The sequence below is a fragment of the Oreochromis aureus genome, linkage group 3, assembly GCF_013358895.1.
Source record: "Oreochromis aureus strain Israel breed Guangdong linkage group 3, ZZ_aureus, whole genome shotgun sequence".
In the NCBI taxonomy this organism is placed as follows: Eukaryota; Metazoa; Chordata; class Actinopteri; order Cichliformes; family Cichlidae; genus Oreochromis; species Oreochromis aureus.
Window position 1 is genome coordinate 101,290,633 of NC_052944.1, and position 13,363 is coordinate 101,303,995.

Consider the following 13,363-nt stretch of genomic DNA (forward strand, 5'->3'; position numbering starts at 1 on the left):
AATTACATCATTGTCCGTGTTGGCAGGTTGAATTTCTTCAGCAGCCTCAGGAATTACATCCTCTGCTAGGTCTTTTTTATGACGGGCATTCAGCACCACTTTGTTGTGTCTGCACTAGGACACCAGACGTTCAACCTCCATCCTGTAGGCAGACTCATCCCCGTCCGAGATGAGTCCGATAACGGTGGTGTCATCTGCAAACTTAATTAGCTTGACAGACTGGTGGTTGGAGGTCCAGCAGTTGGTGTACAGGGAGAAGAGCAGAGGAGAAAGAACAAAGCCCTGAGGGAAGCCGGTGCTGATGTCATGGGAGTCCAAGACATTCTTCCCCATCGTCACATGTTGTTTCCTATCCGTCAGGATAGGAAGCCACATGGAGATCATCAGAGTGACATCAGAGCTGTATGTATCTGATCAATATTCAAGTTCATGTTTCTTTCATTGGCTCAGTTTTTAAAAGCAGCTGTTTTTATAGAATGACAAAAACGTGAGAGATGCTCAGTCTCTTTAATATTTTATACACTGAGTACAATTGGATGTCCACTTATTCAGTCAAGATAGAAAAATTACATTAAGAAAGAGAAATCAAACATTTGCATTCATTTAAATGTGCTCAGAACACGCTTGTTGAACACGGAAATATAAAGGTTGTGAACGGAGCTTCAGAGACACACAAATTTTCACAGCGAGTTAGCAGAAAAATAAAAATAAAATGTGGATCCGGGAATAATTGTACCTTCCATCTTTAACCTCTTAAGACCCAAATTCTTCCATGGCATACATTTTTAATTTCACTATGATATTTGGGCTGATTGTTTTTACATTCATTGGGTCCCAAAGAATCACCAGTTTTTGTTTTACCTGATTTTTGTTTCTAGGAAAAACGAGAGAGCCACATGAGGATAGTTTTACATTTTGATAACATAGAGCCAGTATAATGTCCTCGTGAGTGGATATTAGGCCCTTGAGGAGCAAAATGTTGTATTTTGGCCAAGACAACGAAAAATGTGATGTCCAAATATGTGGACACCAGGTCCAAGGAGGTTAAGGGACTGAAGAGCAAGCCATTTACAAGGAATCATTTAGAACAGTTTAAAACATCAACTGATTGAATCCATGAATCTGACAACGTGTTTGTGAGTGACAGAGACAGACATGTACAGACTGAACTATCTGTTCAACAATCAGAGTGTTTCTCTAACTGGAGGACATTCTTTACACTCAAGTGCACACAGAGACATCGAACCTCCAGACCAGACTCTAAACCCAGGATAAAGAGTTTCAGTGAATGTGGTGTTGAAGGTGTGGAGGTGGATCAGAGTGTCAGAGGAGACACTGTAGAAGGACAGAGTGCCTGCAGGACAGTCCACATACACTGCTACTCTGTTAGAGACAGAGGAGGAGGATGAGATGGATGTTTGTCTGTTATTGTGCCAGACAGAACGAGGACGATCATCAGAGCACAACAGACTCCAGGAATGATCATTCCTTCCAAACAAACAGTCATAACTGCGTCCTTTCTTTCTGATTCTTCTGCAACTCACTGATATCTCAACTCTTCCTCTCCATTCAACCTCCCAGTAACAGCGACCAATCAAACTATTTCTACACAGCAGCTGAGGATAAACATCAAATCTGTCTGGATGATCAGGATATGATTGAAACTCCCTTACATATGTCATCTTCCTGTTGTTGTCAGACAGTTTGAGGTTTGTGTGTACTGTGTTTGTGTTGATTGTGAGTTGACAGGAATCTGATGGAGAGAACAAACACAATTCAGCTGCAGTTATTGATCCATCATCTGTTCATTGATTGACACTTTGATGATGACTCCTGACATCAGAGATTTGAATGAGTGATGTGACAGTTTGAAGATAGTTAAATGTATGCTGCTGTGTTTTTAGGAACCACATTAAAAACACACTTACACTTCCTCAGACCTGGTCTCAACCATTGGACTCCAGCAGGCTCCACCCTGAAAAAAAAAAGGGGGGGGGGGGGTTCTCTTTCAGCATGCACACATAGACATTAAATGGCATCTGTACATGCATCAAACTGCTGATGATTTGGACTGATCCTGGATCTGTCAGTACCCCAGGGTATTGAATGAAATATGACTGATTCCAAGTATCGTGGGTAAAAGAAAAGAAAAAAAAAGTATGTATCTTTCTTTTTTTTACTCGATTATTTACACTAAAGAATATGGTAACCTAAACATTAAAGTTTATCACAGGCCCACACACTGAGATTAGTACTTACTCCTTGAATCTCACCATTCTCTGGAACACAAATTTGGGGTGATCAGGACCAGTGATGGGAATACCGATGTTAAATTGTGGCATTACTAAACCCTAGTGTGGGCTGAGGTCATATAACCTGACATCACTTCAAAAAACCTTAGGAAGGACATATCACAGTCCAGGATCGGTGAACCAGTGTTTTGGGTTTTTGGATTATTATTATGATTATGATTATTATGATTATTATGATTATTATTATTAGGGTTTGGGTTCTGTTTTGTATTTCTTGCACTCCAGTTCTTCGTGGTTTGCAATTTCTTGTTCTTAGGTTTTGGTTCCTATGTCCTTGTGTTTAGTGTAGGTTTAGTTCAGTGTCAAGTTTGTGCCTGTCGTGTTTCAGTTTTTACTTTGCACGTCCGTTTCTCATGTCTTTGTTTCTAGTTTTGTTTCACTTTTCTCATTAGGTCTGATTTCTCCCAACTGTGTTCCTCTTGTCTCCCATTCCCTGATTACTCCAGTGTGTATTTAAGCCCTGTGTTATCCTTGCTCTGTGTTGCATTGTACACTCATACCTGGCTGTGCGTTCTCTCCTCCTGCTTAGTTTATTTTCGCATTTCTAGTCTAGTTAGTTTTCTGTTCTTTTTGCTGTCCAGCAATAAAAGCTGAGTTTTGAGATATATTTTTGCTGTTCTGCATTTGGGTCTTCATTTCCTGCCTTCTGTACACAGACCATGACAGGCCGGTCACTTTCTTTCCAAGCTCCTTAAAATAATTAAGAGCATATATTTTCTGTTAGTTCAATACAACTTCGATTCAATTTTATCTACCGTATTTTTTGCACTATAAGGCGCACTTAAAATCCTTTAATGATCTCAAAAATCGACAGCATGCCTTATGCATGAACTCTGGTTGTGCTCACTGACCTCGAACTGATTTTATGTAGTACACGACGCGCAGAAATCTGTCAAAAAATGTTTTAGTACGACTTTAGTAAGCTATGAAGGCGCACTGCTTGATGGATTGCCAAAGCATTACAGCTACCGTTGTCAGGAGTCTTGCGGATTAATCTGGGTCCAAAACTCGGTCTGTTAACACATAATGAGTGAGAAAGGTGACTAAAGAAGAAATACTCAGTGCATCATGGGAATCCCCCAGCAGCCTACACCTATTGCAGAATTACTAAGGGAGGATTAAGGGTTACCTGATCCAGACCTAACCATAGAACAGCACCAAGCAGGACAGACAAGATCTGCAAAGACTGGTGTGCTCAGCCAAACGCATCATTTGATCAGAGATTCCTGACCTGCTGTCCATCTACACCAAGCGGTGCAAGAACAAAGTCAGGAAGGTTATCATGGACCTCTTCCATCCCAACAGTGGTCTCTTCTCACTGTTGAGGTCTGGGAAGCGCTTCCGCTCCCTTCAGGCCAAACCAGAGAGAATGAGGAGGAGCTTCTTCCCCCAGGATATTCAGGCCCTGAACCAAGTGTAGGACTGGAGTCGCATACAACACGTCACTGCACGCACACGTTTATTTGCACATTTCTTATAATTTCTGTCTTAAATTGTTATTTGCACATAATTTTTTTAATGTAAATTTCTAAATTTTGTCATAATTTGTAAACCTGCAAATCTGTAGATTCTTTACGGTAAACGGCCTGTATTTATATAGCGCTTTACTAGTCCCTAAGGACCCCAAAGCGCTTTACACACCCAGTCATCCACCCATCCACACACACATTCACACACTGGTGATGGCAAGCTACATTGTAGCCACATCCACCCTGGGACGCACTGACAGAGGCGAGGCTGCCGGACACTGGCGCCACCGGGCCCTCTGACCACCACCAGTAGGCAACGGGTGAAGTGTCTTGCCCAAGGACACAACGACCGATTACAAGGCGACCTCCCAACTCTTGAGCCACGATCACCCTTACTGTTGTTTAATGGTTGTGCTTTGCACAGCAATAATCATTTCACCACATGTCGTACTGTGTATGTTTGTGTGTGTGACAAATTAAATTTTAAATTTGCAGTTGTCTGCAAATTTATCCATACATAACTAGTAGATTTTTTTAGTGTCGATCTTATGCATGGAAATAAGGCAAAATAGTAAAGAAATAAATTACTATGATTATGTCAAATAATCAAATTTAACGATGTTATTGAATAACAAAATAAAATAAAAATAGACACAATTAATGCATGGAAAGTATTTACTCTGCTCATAGAAACAGCTCCATGTCACAATAGCTGACATTTAGCAAGATTGATCTTTACAGTTTCTCCTCATTATCTTTAACTGTTGGTCATTGTTGTTGGTCATTTTTAAAAGAAAAATAATCTTGATCTGACCTGATAATTGTCGAGTTTGGAGTCTTCAGTATCTTCAATGCTGAATCCTGCAGGTTGTTGTTACTCAGATCAAGCTCTCTGAGACTAGATGATTGGGCGTGGATAACTAAGTACAGAGCTTCACAGCTTGGGTCTGACAGGTTACAGCCACTTAGTCTAAAAAAGGTTTAAACACAAATTTTAAAAAAACCCCACTGGTGTTAAAGTACATTTATGGTGCAATGAGGAGTTGCTAGATTTGGCAATATTATTTTTTTTTCCTTTTGATTCATGAATTCTGTCTTAATCATTTAGCCACGTTAGCCATGTTAGATTTTTTTTTTTTGACTAAATAACACAAAGATAAAAAAGCACATGGATAAAGTTTAGCCTTTTAGTGATATTTTTTTCTAACAATCATTGACAAAAATATAAATATCACCTGATCTGACCTTAGAATTTCGAGTTTGCAGTGTTCATTTGCTACTCCAACACACAGAAGTTTCACTCCTGAATCCTGTAGGTCATTATTACTCAGGTCCAGCTCTCTCAGACAAGAGGACTGGGAGCTCACAGCTGAGGACAGATCTTCACAGCTTGTCTCTGTCAGGTTACAGTCAGTAAGTCTGAAAATTATGAACGCAAAGACAAATAACACAGTCATTAATGTGTATTCATTGTGCAACAAGGAGTCACTAGATTTGGCAATAGTTTTTTTCTGTTCGTTAATGAATTCTGATTTGAGTATTAGTTAGAAACTTCAAATTTTTACTAAGATCACAAAGACACAAAAGCACATGGATAAATTTAGTCTTGGGGGTTTTTTTTTCTAACAATCATTGACAAAAATATTAAATATCACTTGATCTGACCTTAGCGTTTCTAGTTTGCAGTGTTGACTTGCGACTCCAACACACAGAAGCTTCACTCCTGAATCCTGTAGGTCATTGTTGCTCAGGTCCAGCTGTCTCAGATTAGAGGAATGAGAGCTCACAACTGAGGACAGAGTTTCACAGCTTCTCTCTGAGAGGCTACAGCCACTCAGTCTGACAAGACAATAATAGGAAAGAAGACAAAATTATTCATTTTTCTGAGAGATATCAGAGGATTTATTTATAGTGATAGCTTCAGGTGGGGTTGATTGGCACAGCTTCAACTAAATCATTCTTAATCAACTTCCTATTGATGCGTACAATGAGGAGGAGCCTCAGCCATACCAGATTAGAATCTGAAAACCAACAAAACACAATTTTCCATTGTACACATTTGCTGTGCCATGCTATTCAACTCAGCATTACACAAAGTGCAAAGCACTTAAGCTTTTCAACCCCACTGCCCCTTGTACTAGGGGTGAGCACTGCATTTCTCATTTTATTTTTATGCACCATCCTACCAATTTGGGGGGGGGGGGGTATTATAGCAAATGCCTTGATGGTTCACTTGAGAAAGTAAATCTGTTGGGCATCTTAAGGGGACTTTGGGCAACAATTCCGATTGCTAAACTGCCACCAGACACAACACACAGACACACAGACACACACACACACGTTGCAGTAAAAGGCTATTAAACTGCAACTACTGTGTCTGCTGTGGTGAAATACATCTTACAGAGCTGTGTTAGAGGCTTGTACCACTGGAAGCAGCCTCAGAAAAGCCTCCTCTGAAGCAGAGTATTTATTCAGGTCAAATGCTTCCAGTTCTTCGTCTGATGACAGTAAGATGAAGACCAGAGCTGACCACTGAGCAGGAGATGGTTTATCTGTGGAGAGACTTCCTGATCTCAGAGACTGTTGGATCTCCTCCACTAAAGAGTGATCCTTCAGTTCATTCAGACAGTGGAACAGATTGATGCTTTTCTCTGCAGACATATTCTCATTAAGCTTCTTCTTGATGTACTGGACCGTTTCCTTATTGGTTTCTGAAATACATCCTGTCTGTGTCAATAGGCCTCGTAAGAGCTTCTGATTGGTCTGCAGTGAAAGACCCAGAAGGAAGCGCAGGAACAAGTCCAGGTGTCCATTTGAACTCTGTAAGGCCTTGTCCACAGCACTCTGGTAGAAGAGAGTCTCTGCAGATTCTTTTGTTTCAGAATTCTGGGATGTTGTATGTTGTTCTACCAGAGGATTTAGTCCAGAGTTGATGAAGGTCAGATGGACATGAAGAGCAGCCAGAAACTCCTGAACACTCAGATGGATGAAGCAGAACACCTTGTCCTGGTACAGTCCTCTCTCCTCTTTAAAGATCTGTGTGAACACTCCTGAGTACACTGAGGCTGCTCTGATATCGATGCCACACTCTGTCAGGTCTGATTCATAGAAGATCAGGTTTCCTTTCTGCAGCTGATCAAAAGCCAGTTTTCCCAGAGACTCCATCATCTTCCTGCTCTCTGGACTCCAGTGTGGATCTGTCTCAGCTCCTCCATCATACTTGACCTTCTTCACTTTGGCCTGAACCACCAGGAAGTGGATGTACATCTCAGTCAGGGTCTTGGGCAGCTGTCCTCCCTCTCTGGTTTCCAGCACATCCTCCAGAACTGTAGCAGTGATCCAGCAGAAGACTGGGATGTGGCACATGATGTGGAGGCTTCGTGATGTCTTGATGTGGGAGATGATCCTGCTGGCCTGCTCCTCATCTCTGAATTTCTTCTTGAAGTACTGCTCTTTCTGTGGGTCAGTGAATCCTCTGACCTCTGTCACCCTGCCAAGCCACTGTGGAGGGATCTGATTGGCTGCTGCAGGTCGTGTGGTTAGCCAGAGGCGAGCAGAGGGAAGCAGGTTCCCACTGATGAGGTTTATCAGCAGCACATCCACTGAGGTGGACTTTCTAGGGTCAGTTAGGATTGCAGTTTTGTGGAAGTCCAGAGGAAGTCGACACTCATCCAGACCATCAAAGATAAACACAACCTGGAAGTCTTCAAAGCTGCAGATTTCTGCTTCTTTGGTTTCAGTAAAAAAGTGATGAACAAGTTCCACCAAGCTGAACTTTTCCTCTTTCAGCACATTCAGCTCTCTGAAAGTGAATGGAAATATGAACTGGATGTCCTGGTTGGCTTTGGCTTCAGCCCAGTCAAGGCTGAACTTCTGTATTAAGACTGTTTTCCCAATGCCAGCCCATCCTTTTGTCAGCACTGTTCTGATTGGTTCATCTCTTCCAGGTGAGGCTTTAAAGATGTCTTCTTGTCTGATGGTTGTTTCTGGTCTGTTTGGTTTCCTGGATGCTGTTTCAATCTGTCTGACCTCATGTTCATCATTGACCTCTTCAGTCCCTCCCTCTGTGATGTAGAGCTCTGTGTAGATCTCATTCAGAAGGGTTGGGTTTCCTGCTTTAGCGATGCCCTCAAACACACACTGGAACTTCTTCTTCAGAGCAGATTTATGGTTAAGTTGACAAACTTCAGCCAGATGTTCTGAAAAATCAGCAAAAAAAATATCAGTTCATTTTTTACTTTGTTTAAACCAATGTTATCCATGTCCTTAAAGATGAAAAAATGTTCTTACTGCTCTGCAGACGGTCAGCCAGCTCCTCCTGCTTCATTCTCCTTAAGAAGTCCACTGTGATCTTCACAAATCCCTCTCTGCTGCTGCTGCTCCTCTGCTCATCATCCTCGCTCTGACTCTCTAAGCATTCTGGGAATTCTGGACTAAGAACCTTCTTGATCTTTTTCAGCTCGTTCTTCACAAAAGTGATGATGTTGTCCTCCAGCAGCTGGAACAGAATATTTATGAATGAGCCAATCAGACTGAAATCATGGAGCCAAACATCAGATCCATGTTGGACACACTGACAATCCACTGGTCTACAAAGAGCAGCATGGAGATGACTGTGAACAGAATAGATGTAAAAGTAGTTGTTGTACATGTACAGACCATAAATATGGAGTCCAGCTGTGTTTGATGCTGCTGGGCAGACTGACCACTGGGAACCTCTGATCTCTCCAGTTCCACTCTGTGGAAAAGTCATGAAAAATTATTTCACATCAACTATGTCCCCAGATAGACAAACAAAGTGGCCGACAGAACTTTCTAGTGCACATTTTATCCCCAAAACATTATTAAAATTTGACACCATAGTTAGCTGTTCTTCCACCTTGTGAGCCAAGTGACTACTGACTTAAAGTTAGAGAGCAATGGGAAACATTTTGCAGGCTTTTTTTTTTTTTTTAAATAAAACCCAAGTCCTTATTTGTTATTGTGTTGGGTTTTCTGTTCATGCTTGAGTTCTGATTTCTGCTACATTTTAATATCATTACAGTACTTCAACATGACGTTTGTTGTGTTATTTAATTTCTTTTTCTTTTTTAGTTCCTGTTGAGTTGGTAATTTCCTATTTTGAGTTCATTTTGAGCTTTGAGTTCATTACTTTCATGTGTAATTCTTCAGTGCTCATTGTCATGACCTTTCGTGCTAGTGCATTGGTTCCCCTGTTCTTTGCTTTTATGTGGCATCTTGTTCATTGTTATTCTTCCTGCATTATACTATACAATTTTTTTTATCTTGCAATAATTGGTGTAAATAGGATTGAGGAAATGTGTTTGCATTGGAGTTTATGTCCAACAATATCAAGCAGTTAAATCAAAGAGTTCATGTTACTAACAGCTCACCTCTCTGCAGCAGACAGAGACTGGACTTTAAAATTAGTTTTATGTGGATTAGACCAGTCACTCTTTAAGGACACACAGCTGGGTTCAGATACAGGTTCAGGTCCAGCAGGTCTACCATAGATCCTGTTAGGGAAGAAAAATGTGTTTTTAATTTGGAGTCACATAAGTTGAAGAAGACTTGATACCTTTGTGTCTGTGAAGGTTCTCAGTCATCCAGGTCATCATAGTCTAAGGAGCTCGAAAAGAAAAGCGTCTGGACTTCTTTGAGTTGCTTGAAGACGCCTCACCTCTCATCCGAGAAGCTTCTTCAGTTCTAAGGGTCAATGGTGGGGAGTCCCAGATTTAAACCCAGTGGGAGTTTCCCCCCAAAGAGGGACAAAGGACCCCCTGATGATCCTCTACCTAATCACATGAGCCAAGGTGTGAAAGTGGGTGTGGGTCCCAATCAGCCAGGGTTTCGGGTGAGCTCATTGTGAAACAGCCAAACAGCCACTTCACAAGCGCATGGCACAACATAGAAGAGCCAGCTCCACGTGACAAGACAAAGGTCACTCTTTCGAGGATGCCAATGTTCACATTTTGGACAGAGAGGACAGATGGTTTGAAAGAGGAGTGAAAGAAGCCATTTACATCCACTGTGAGCGACCATCTTTGAACAGAGGCGGTGGTTTACGACACCAACTGTCTGCCATCTATAATCCAGTTTTGAGTTCCCTCCCCAGACGCCTTAACGCCCACTCACATCCTGGGCCATCTGACCTCAGGAAATCACATGACAGGGTGGGGCCAGGTTTCACAATGAGCTCTCTGAGAACTGGACAAATTACTCTAAGGAGTCATCTACACTGTACAAATGGCGCTGCACTAGCACTATATATAAGCTCTCACAACTTGCTGTCAGGAAAACTTCAGATGGGATTTAGGAAGAATTAATCACTGCTCAATGTTTACTTAACACTTTTAACTTCTGGTGTTTGGTATCAAACATTTTGGTTTTACTCTTAATTTCACCAGTTTTTTTTACAGTTTCTGCTCTTCAGTGCTTGACATGTATTCATCTCCTGGCACCCAAAGTAGCATAAGCACATATTTTAGTTCTAGTTCCTCCCCTCTGCACCAGTTACTTGAATCCAACTGTGAGGAACAGCTCAGACCTGTTATTAGTTTATCCTAACACATCCTACGAGACTCAGACTAAAATTAAAAATTTACTTTTGAGAATGATGATTACAACATGAGAAAGACTTTCAGCCAATATTTTAAAATAGTGACATGGTTCTTTTTAAATTTGGATTTATCTATTTAATGAAGATCGCAGCAGTGCTCTAACTTGTGTAGCACCTGATTCAGATTTAGAAGACTTTATTTATCCCCGAGGGGCAATTAAGAGACTGACCTTGCCGACCATACATACAATACACAAACATCACATTGGGGAGACAGGTCAGGCTAGGTAGTTGGCCGGTCAGCCGCACGAGCAGCGACCCGGAACCGAACAACAATGGAAAATGCACAATGTGAGGAAAGACGAGGAGAAAAAAAGAACTCCCCCCAGACTGTGTTCCATGTTCAGCTGAGAGAAAGTGTCCCTTCACCCGGTTAAGCAAAAGTCAACATTCTTCGGTCAACGCGGATGGCCTTGAATGAGGAGGGAGAAAGTCATAACAAACAGTCTTATTATCTAAGGGAGAATATTGTTATTCCCATAAGCTTTTGCCTTGAGCATCCAGCTGGCGCCAGGGGGGGCGCATGAGATGAAGATGGTAGCTGCTTTGGTTAGTGCGAACAAACTGCTTCCAGTTTTGCAGCTGGTCTAATGTCCGTCACTGGTCACCAGGTCTCTCAATTCCTGTTGTTCTTCTTCAAGATGTTATCCAATTAGCAGAGCCATGAGCTTCTCCAAGATCTTATCCATATTGTGTTTAAAAAACAAACAAACAAAAAAACAGTGCTCACAGCCCTGCCCATCGTCTATCACGTCGGCCAGCCTTGTGGGATTTTGAACAGCTGTAGCCACTTCTTGTTCTTCGATAAGCCAGGTCTGAGCCAATTGGTAGATGTCCAATAGGTACTGTAGTAATATGGATGGGGCCTTTGGTTGTTTAATTAGGTGACTTGCTTTACTAAATTGTATGTAATAACAGTTCCTACCATCGAACTGTCAGCAATATTACTGAAATTATTATCAGTGCCACTTTACATGGTAAATGGACTGGTTCATTAAAAAGCACTTTTCTACTCTGTGCATTCGACACTTTACCCACCTTGCCTCATTAACACATGCACTTTTGTCTATGCTCTCTCTATGTCTGTGCTTTCTATCTGTTATTTACATACATTTATAATCCAATTGAATGTGGATTTGTATCTTGCCCAATTATATTTACACAGGAAAACTGTTTAAGGTGAACTTCATGTTTCCTTACACATGACAAAAAAAATCCCAGGGAATGATGTGTTTGAACTGCACTTTATATCCAACAACATTAAATAATTAAATTATATAGTTAAATAATTTAAACATTAACATAATAATAAAGATTAAATAATATTAAATAAGCTCTCAAAGAGTTTATATTACTAACAGCTCACCTCTTTTGATTAGATGTCTGCTGGGCTTTAAAATTATTCCGATATTCTTTAGAAGCGTCACTCTTTAAAGACAACCTCCTGGGTGGAGGTCCAGGTGGGTTCCTGTGAATAATGATGGAGCAGTGATGTGAGTGCTGAGCTGTGACATGGAGAAGAGTCATGGACAGTTAGAGATGGTCATCTCACCTCTGAGCTTTGGTCTGGCTCTCATGTTCCCCCACACAGAGTGGTTTTAGAGGAGGGACTCCTCCTCTCTGTCCTCACACTGATCCATGCTGCTCAATTCACATCAGCTCACACACACTTTCTACCTTCACCTGCAGAGGAAACACAAATCATTCATGTGCACATCAACTGAAATCCTCCTTTCCATCATGTGTGCTGTCCAAATATCAGCTGCTTCTTTCCTGCTTCATCTCAGTGTCAGCTGACTGCAGTCAGACAGCAGCGTGAGGCAGAGGAAGCTGCAATCAGCTGCTCTACTTCTACTATCAGTCCACTAGATGGAGACATGACGCACACACGATGCATTCACTGACACAAACTGATTCACTGTGACTGGAGGCTTCAGTCCAGTAATACACAGCCAGTTCAACCAATGAGTCATTGAGTTCAACACTTATTACAAACATTTTCAAACATTTCAGCCGATCCATGATTCAAAGAAGATCAGCAGAGTTAAAAGTTTCAAACTAATTATTCCTGCTGAGTTTGCAGAGAACTGAACACACAATAATTTACTGATAATAAGACGCTCCTTATAGCTCTTTGTTCAGTACGGCTTTCCTTCTCCCCATAAAACTGGAGGTTGCAGAGTTAAAGATGTAATTGATTGTCACCAATAGGGACACATTTAGACATAAGTATGTCAGACGGACAGCTAGGATCAAACACTGTTGACGCAGAAACATCTGTGCTTTTACTTAAATCATGTCTGTTTATTAACAGAAGTCAGTACTTATTTTGTAATAATTATTTTGTAATCATTTTGTAATCATTGTCATAATTACCTTCTATTGAAGCAGATTCAACATTTGTGATGCAGTGTTTTTAATGAGAAGCCAACATTTTTTAATCAAGTCCATGCTACATCTATACAACTGCCTGCACTGTTATTATAAAGAATGGATGAACAGCTCCACTATCAGCTATTTCTTCATACAAATGCATCTGCAACTGTGTGTGTGTTTGTGTGTTAAATTATTTTCTCATGTCTCCATAAAATGACATGAAACTGTCTAATAGCTACCATTTTAAAAATATAAGCCTATAAACTACAGTTCCACACAACAACACAAATTCATAACCTACTCAGAACACATACCATCTTTTTCTTAGGGTATGAAGGCAAAAGCTATCAACACAAAGCAAAGACGAAAATTTTTAAGCAATCGTATAATCAGTATATTCGTGTTTATACTGTAAAAGCATGAACAAGTAAGAACAAGTAAAAACAAGGGCTGCAGTGTGACTGCTCATCAGTTGTAATTCAGGCTCTGGCTGCTGTGCTGGGGTCTGCAGAGACTCAGCTTTAACATCACTCTGTGTTCTTGGCTAGCTCTGTGTTATCATGCTGTCTGTGCAGATGGTCTGATGC

General features: G+C 41.0%; 1 protein-coding gene across 1 annotated transcript; it reads right to left on the reverse strand.

Moving 5' to 3' along the window:
• Positions 1 to 492: 492 nt before the first annotated feature.
• On the reverse strand, positions 493 to 6,803 carry LOC120438623 (NACHT, LRR and PYD domains-containing protein 12-like). Its single transcript, XM_039609043.1, has 6 exons — positions 6,183 to 6,803; positions 5,447 to 5,620; positions 5,027 to 5,200; positions 4,596 to 4,751; positions 1,929 to 1,975; positions 493 to 1,753 (listed from the first exon to the last, which is right to left on the reverse strand). The coding sequence occupies exons 1-6, from the start codon at positions 6,440 to 6,442 to the stop codon at positions 1,185 to 1,187; spliced, it is 1,380 nt and encodes a 459-aa protein (XP_039464977.1). The 5' UTR covers positions 6,443 to 6,803; the 3' UTR covers positions 493 to 1,184.
• Between the last annotated feature and the right edge of the window lie 6,560 nt (positions 6,804 to 13,363).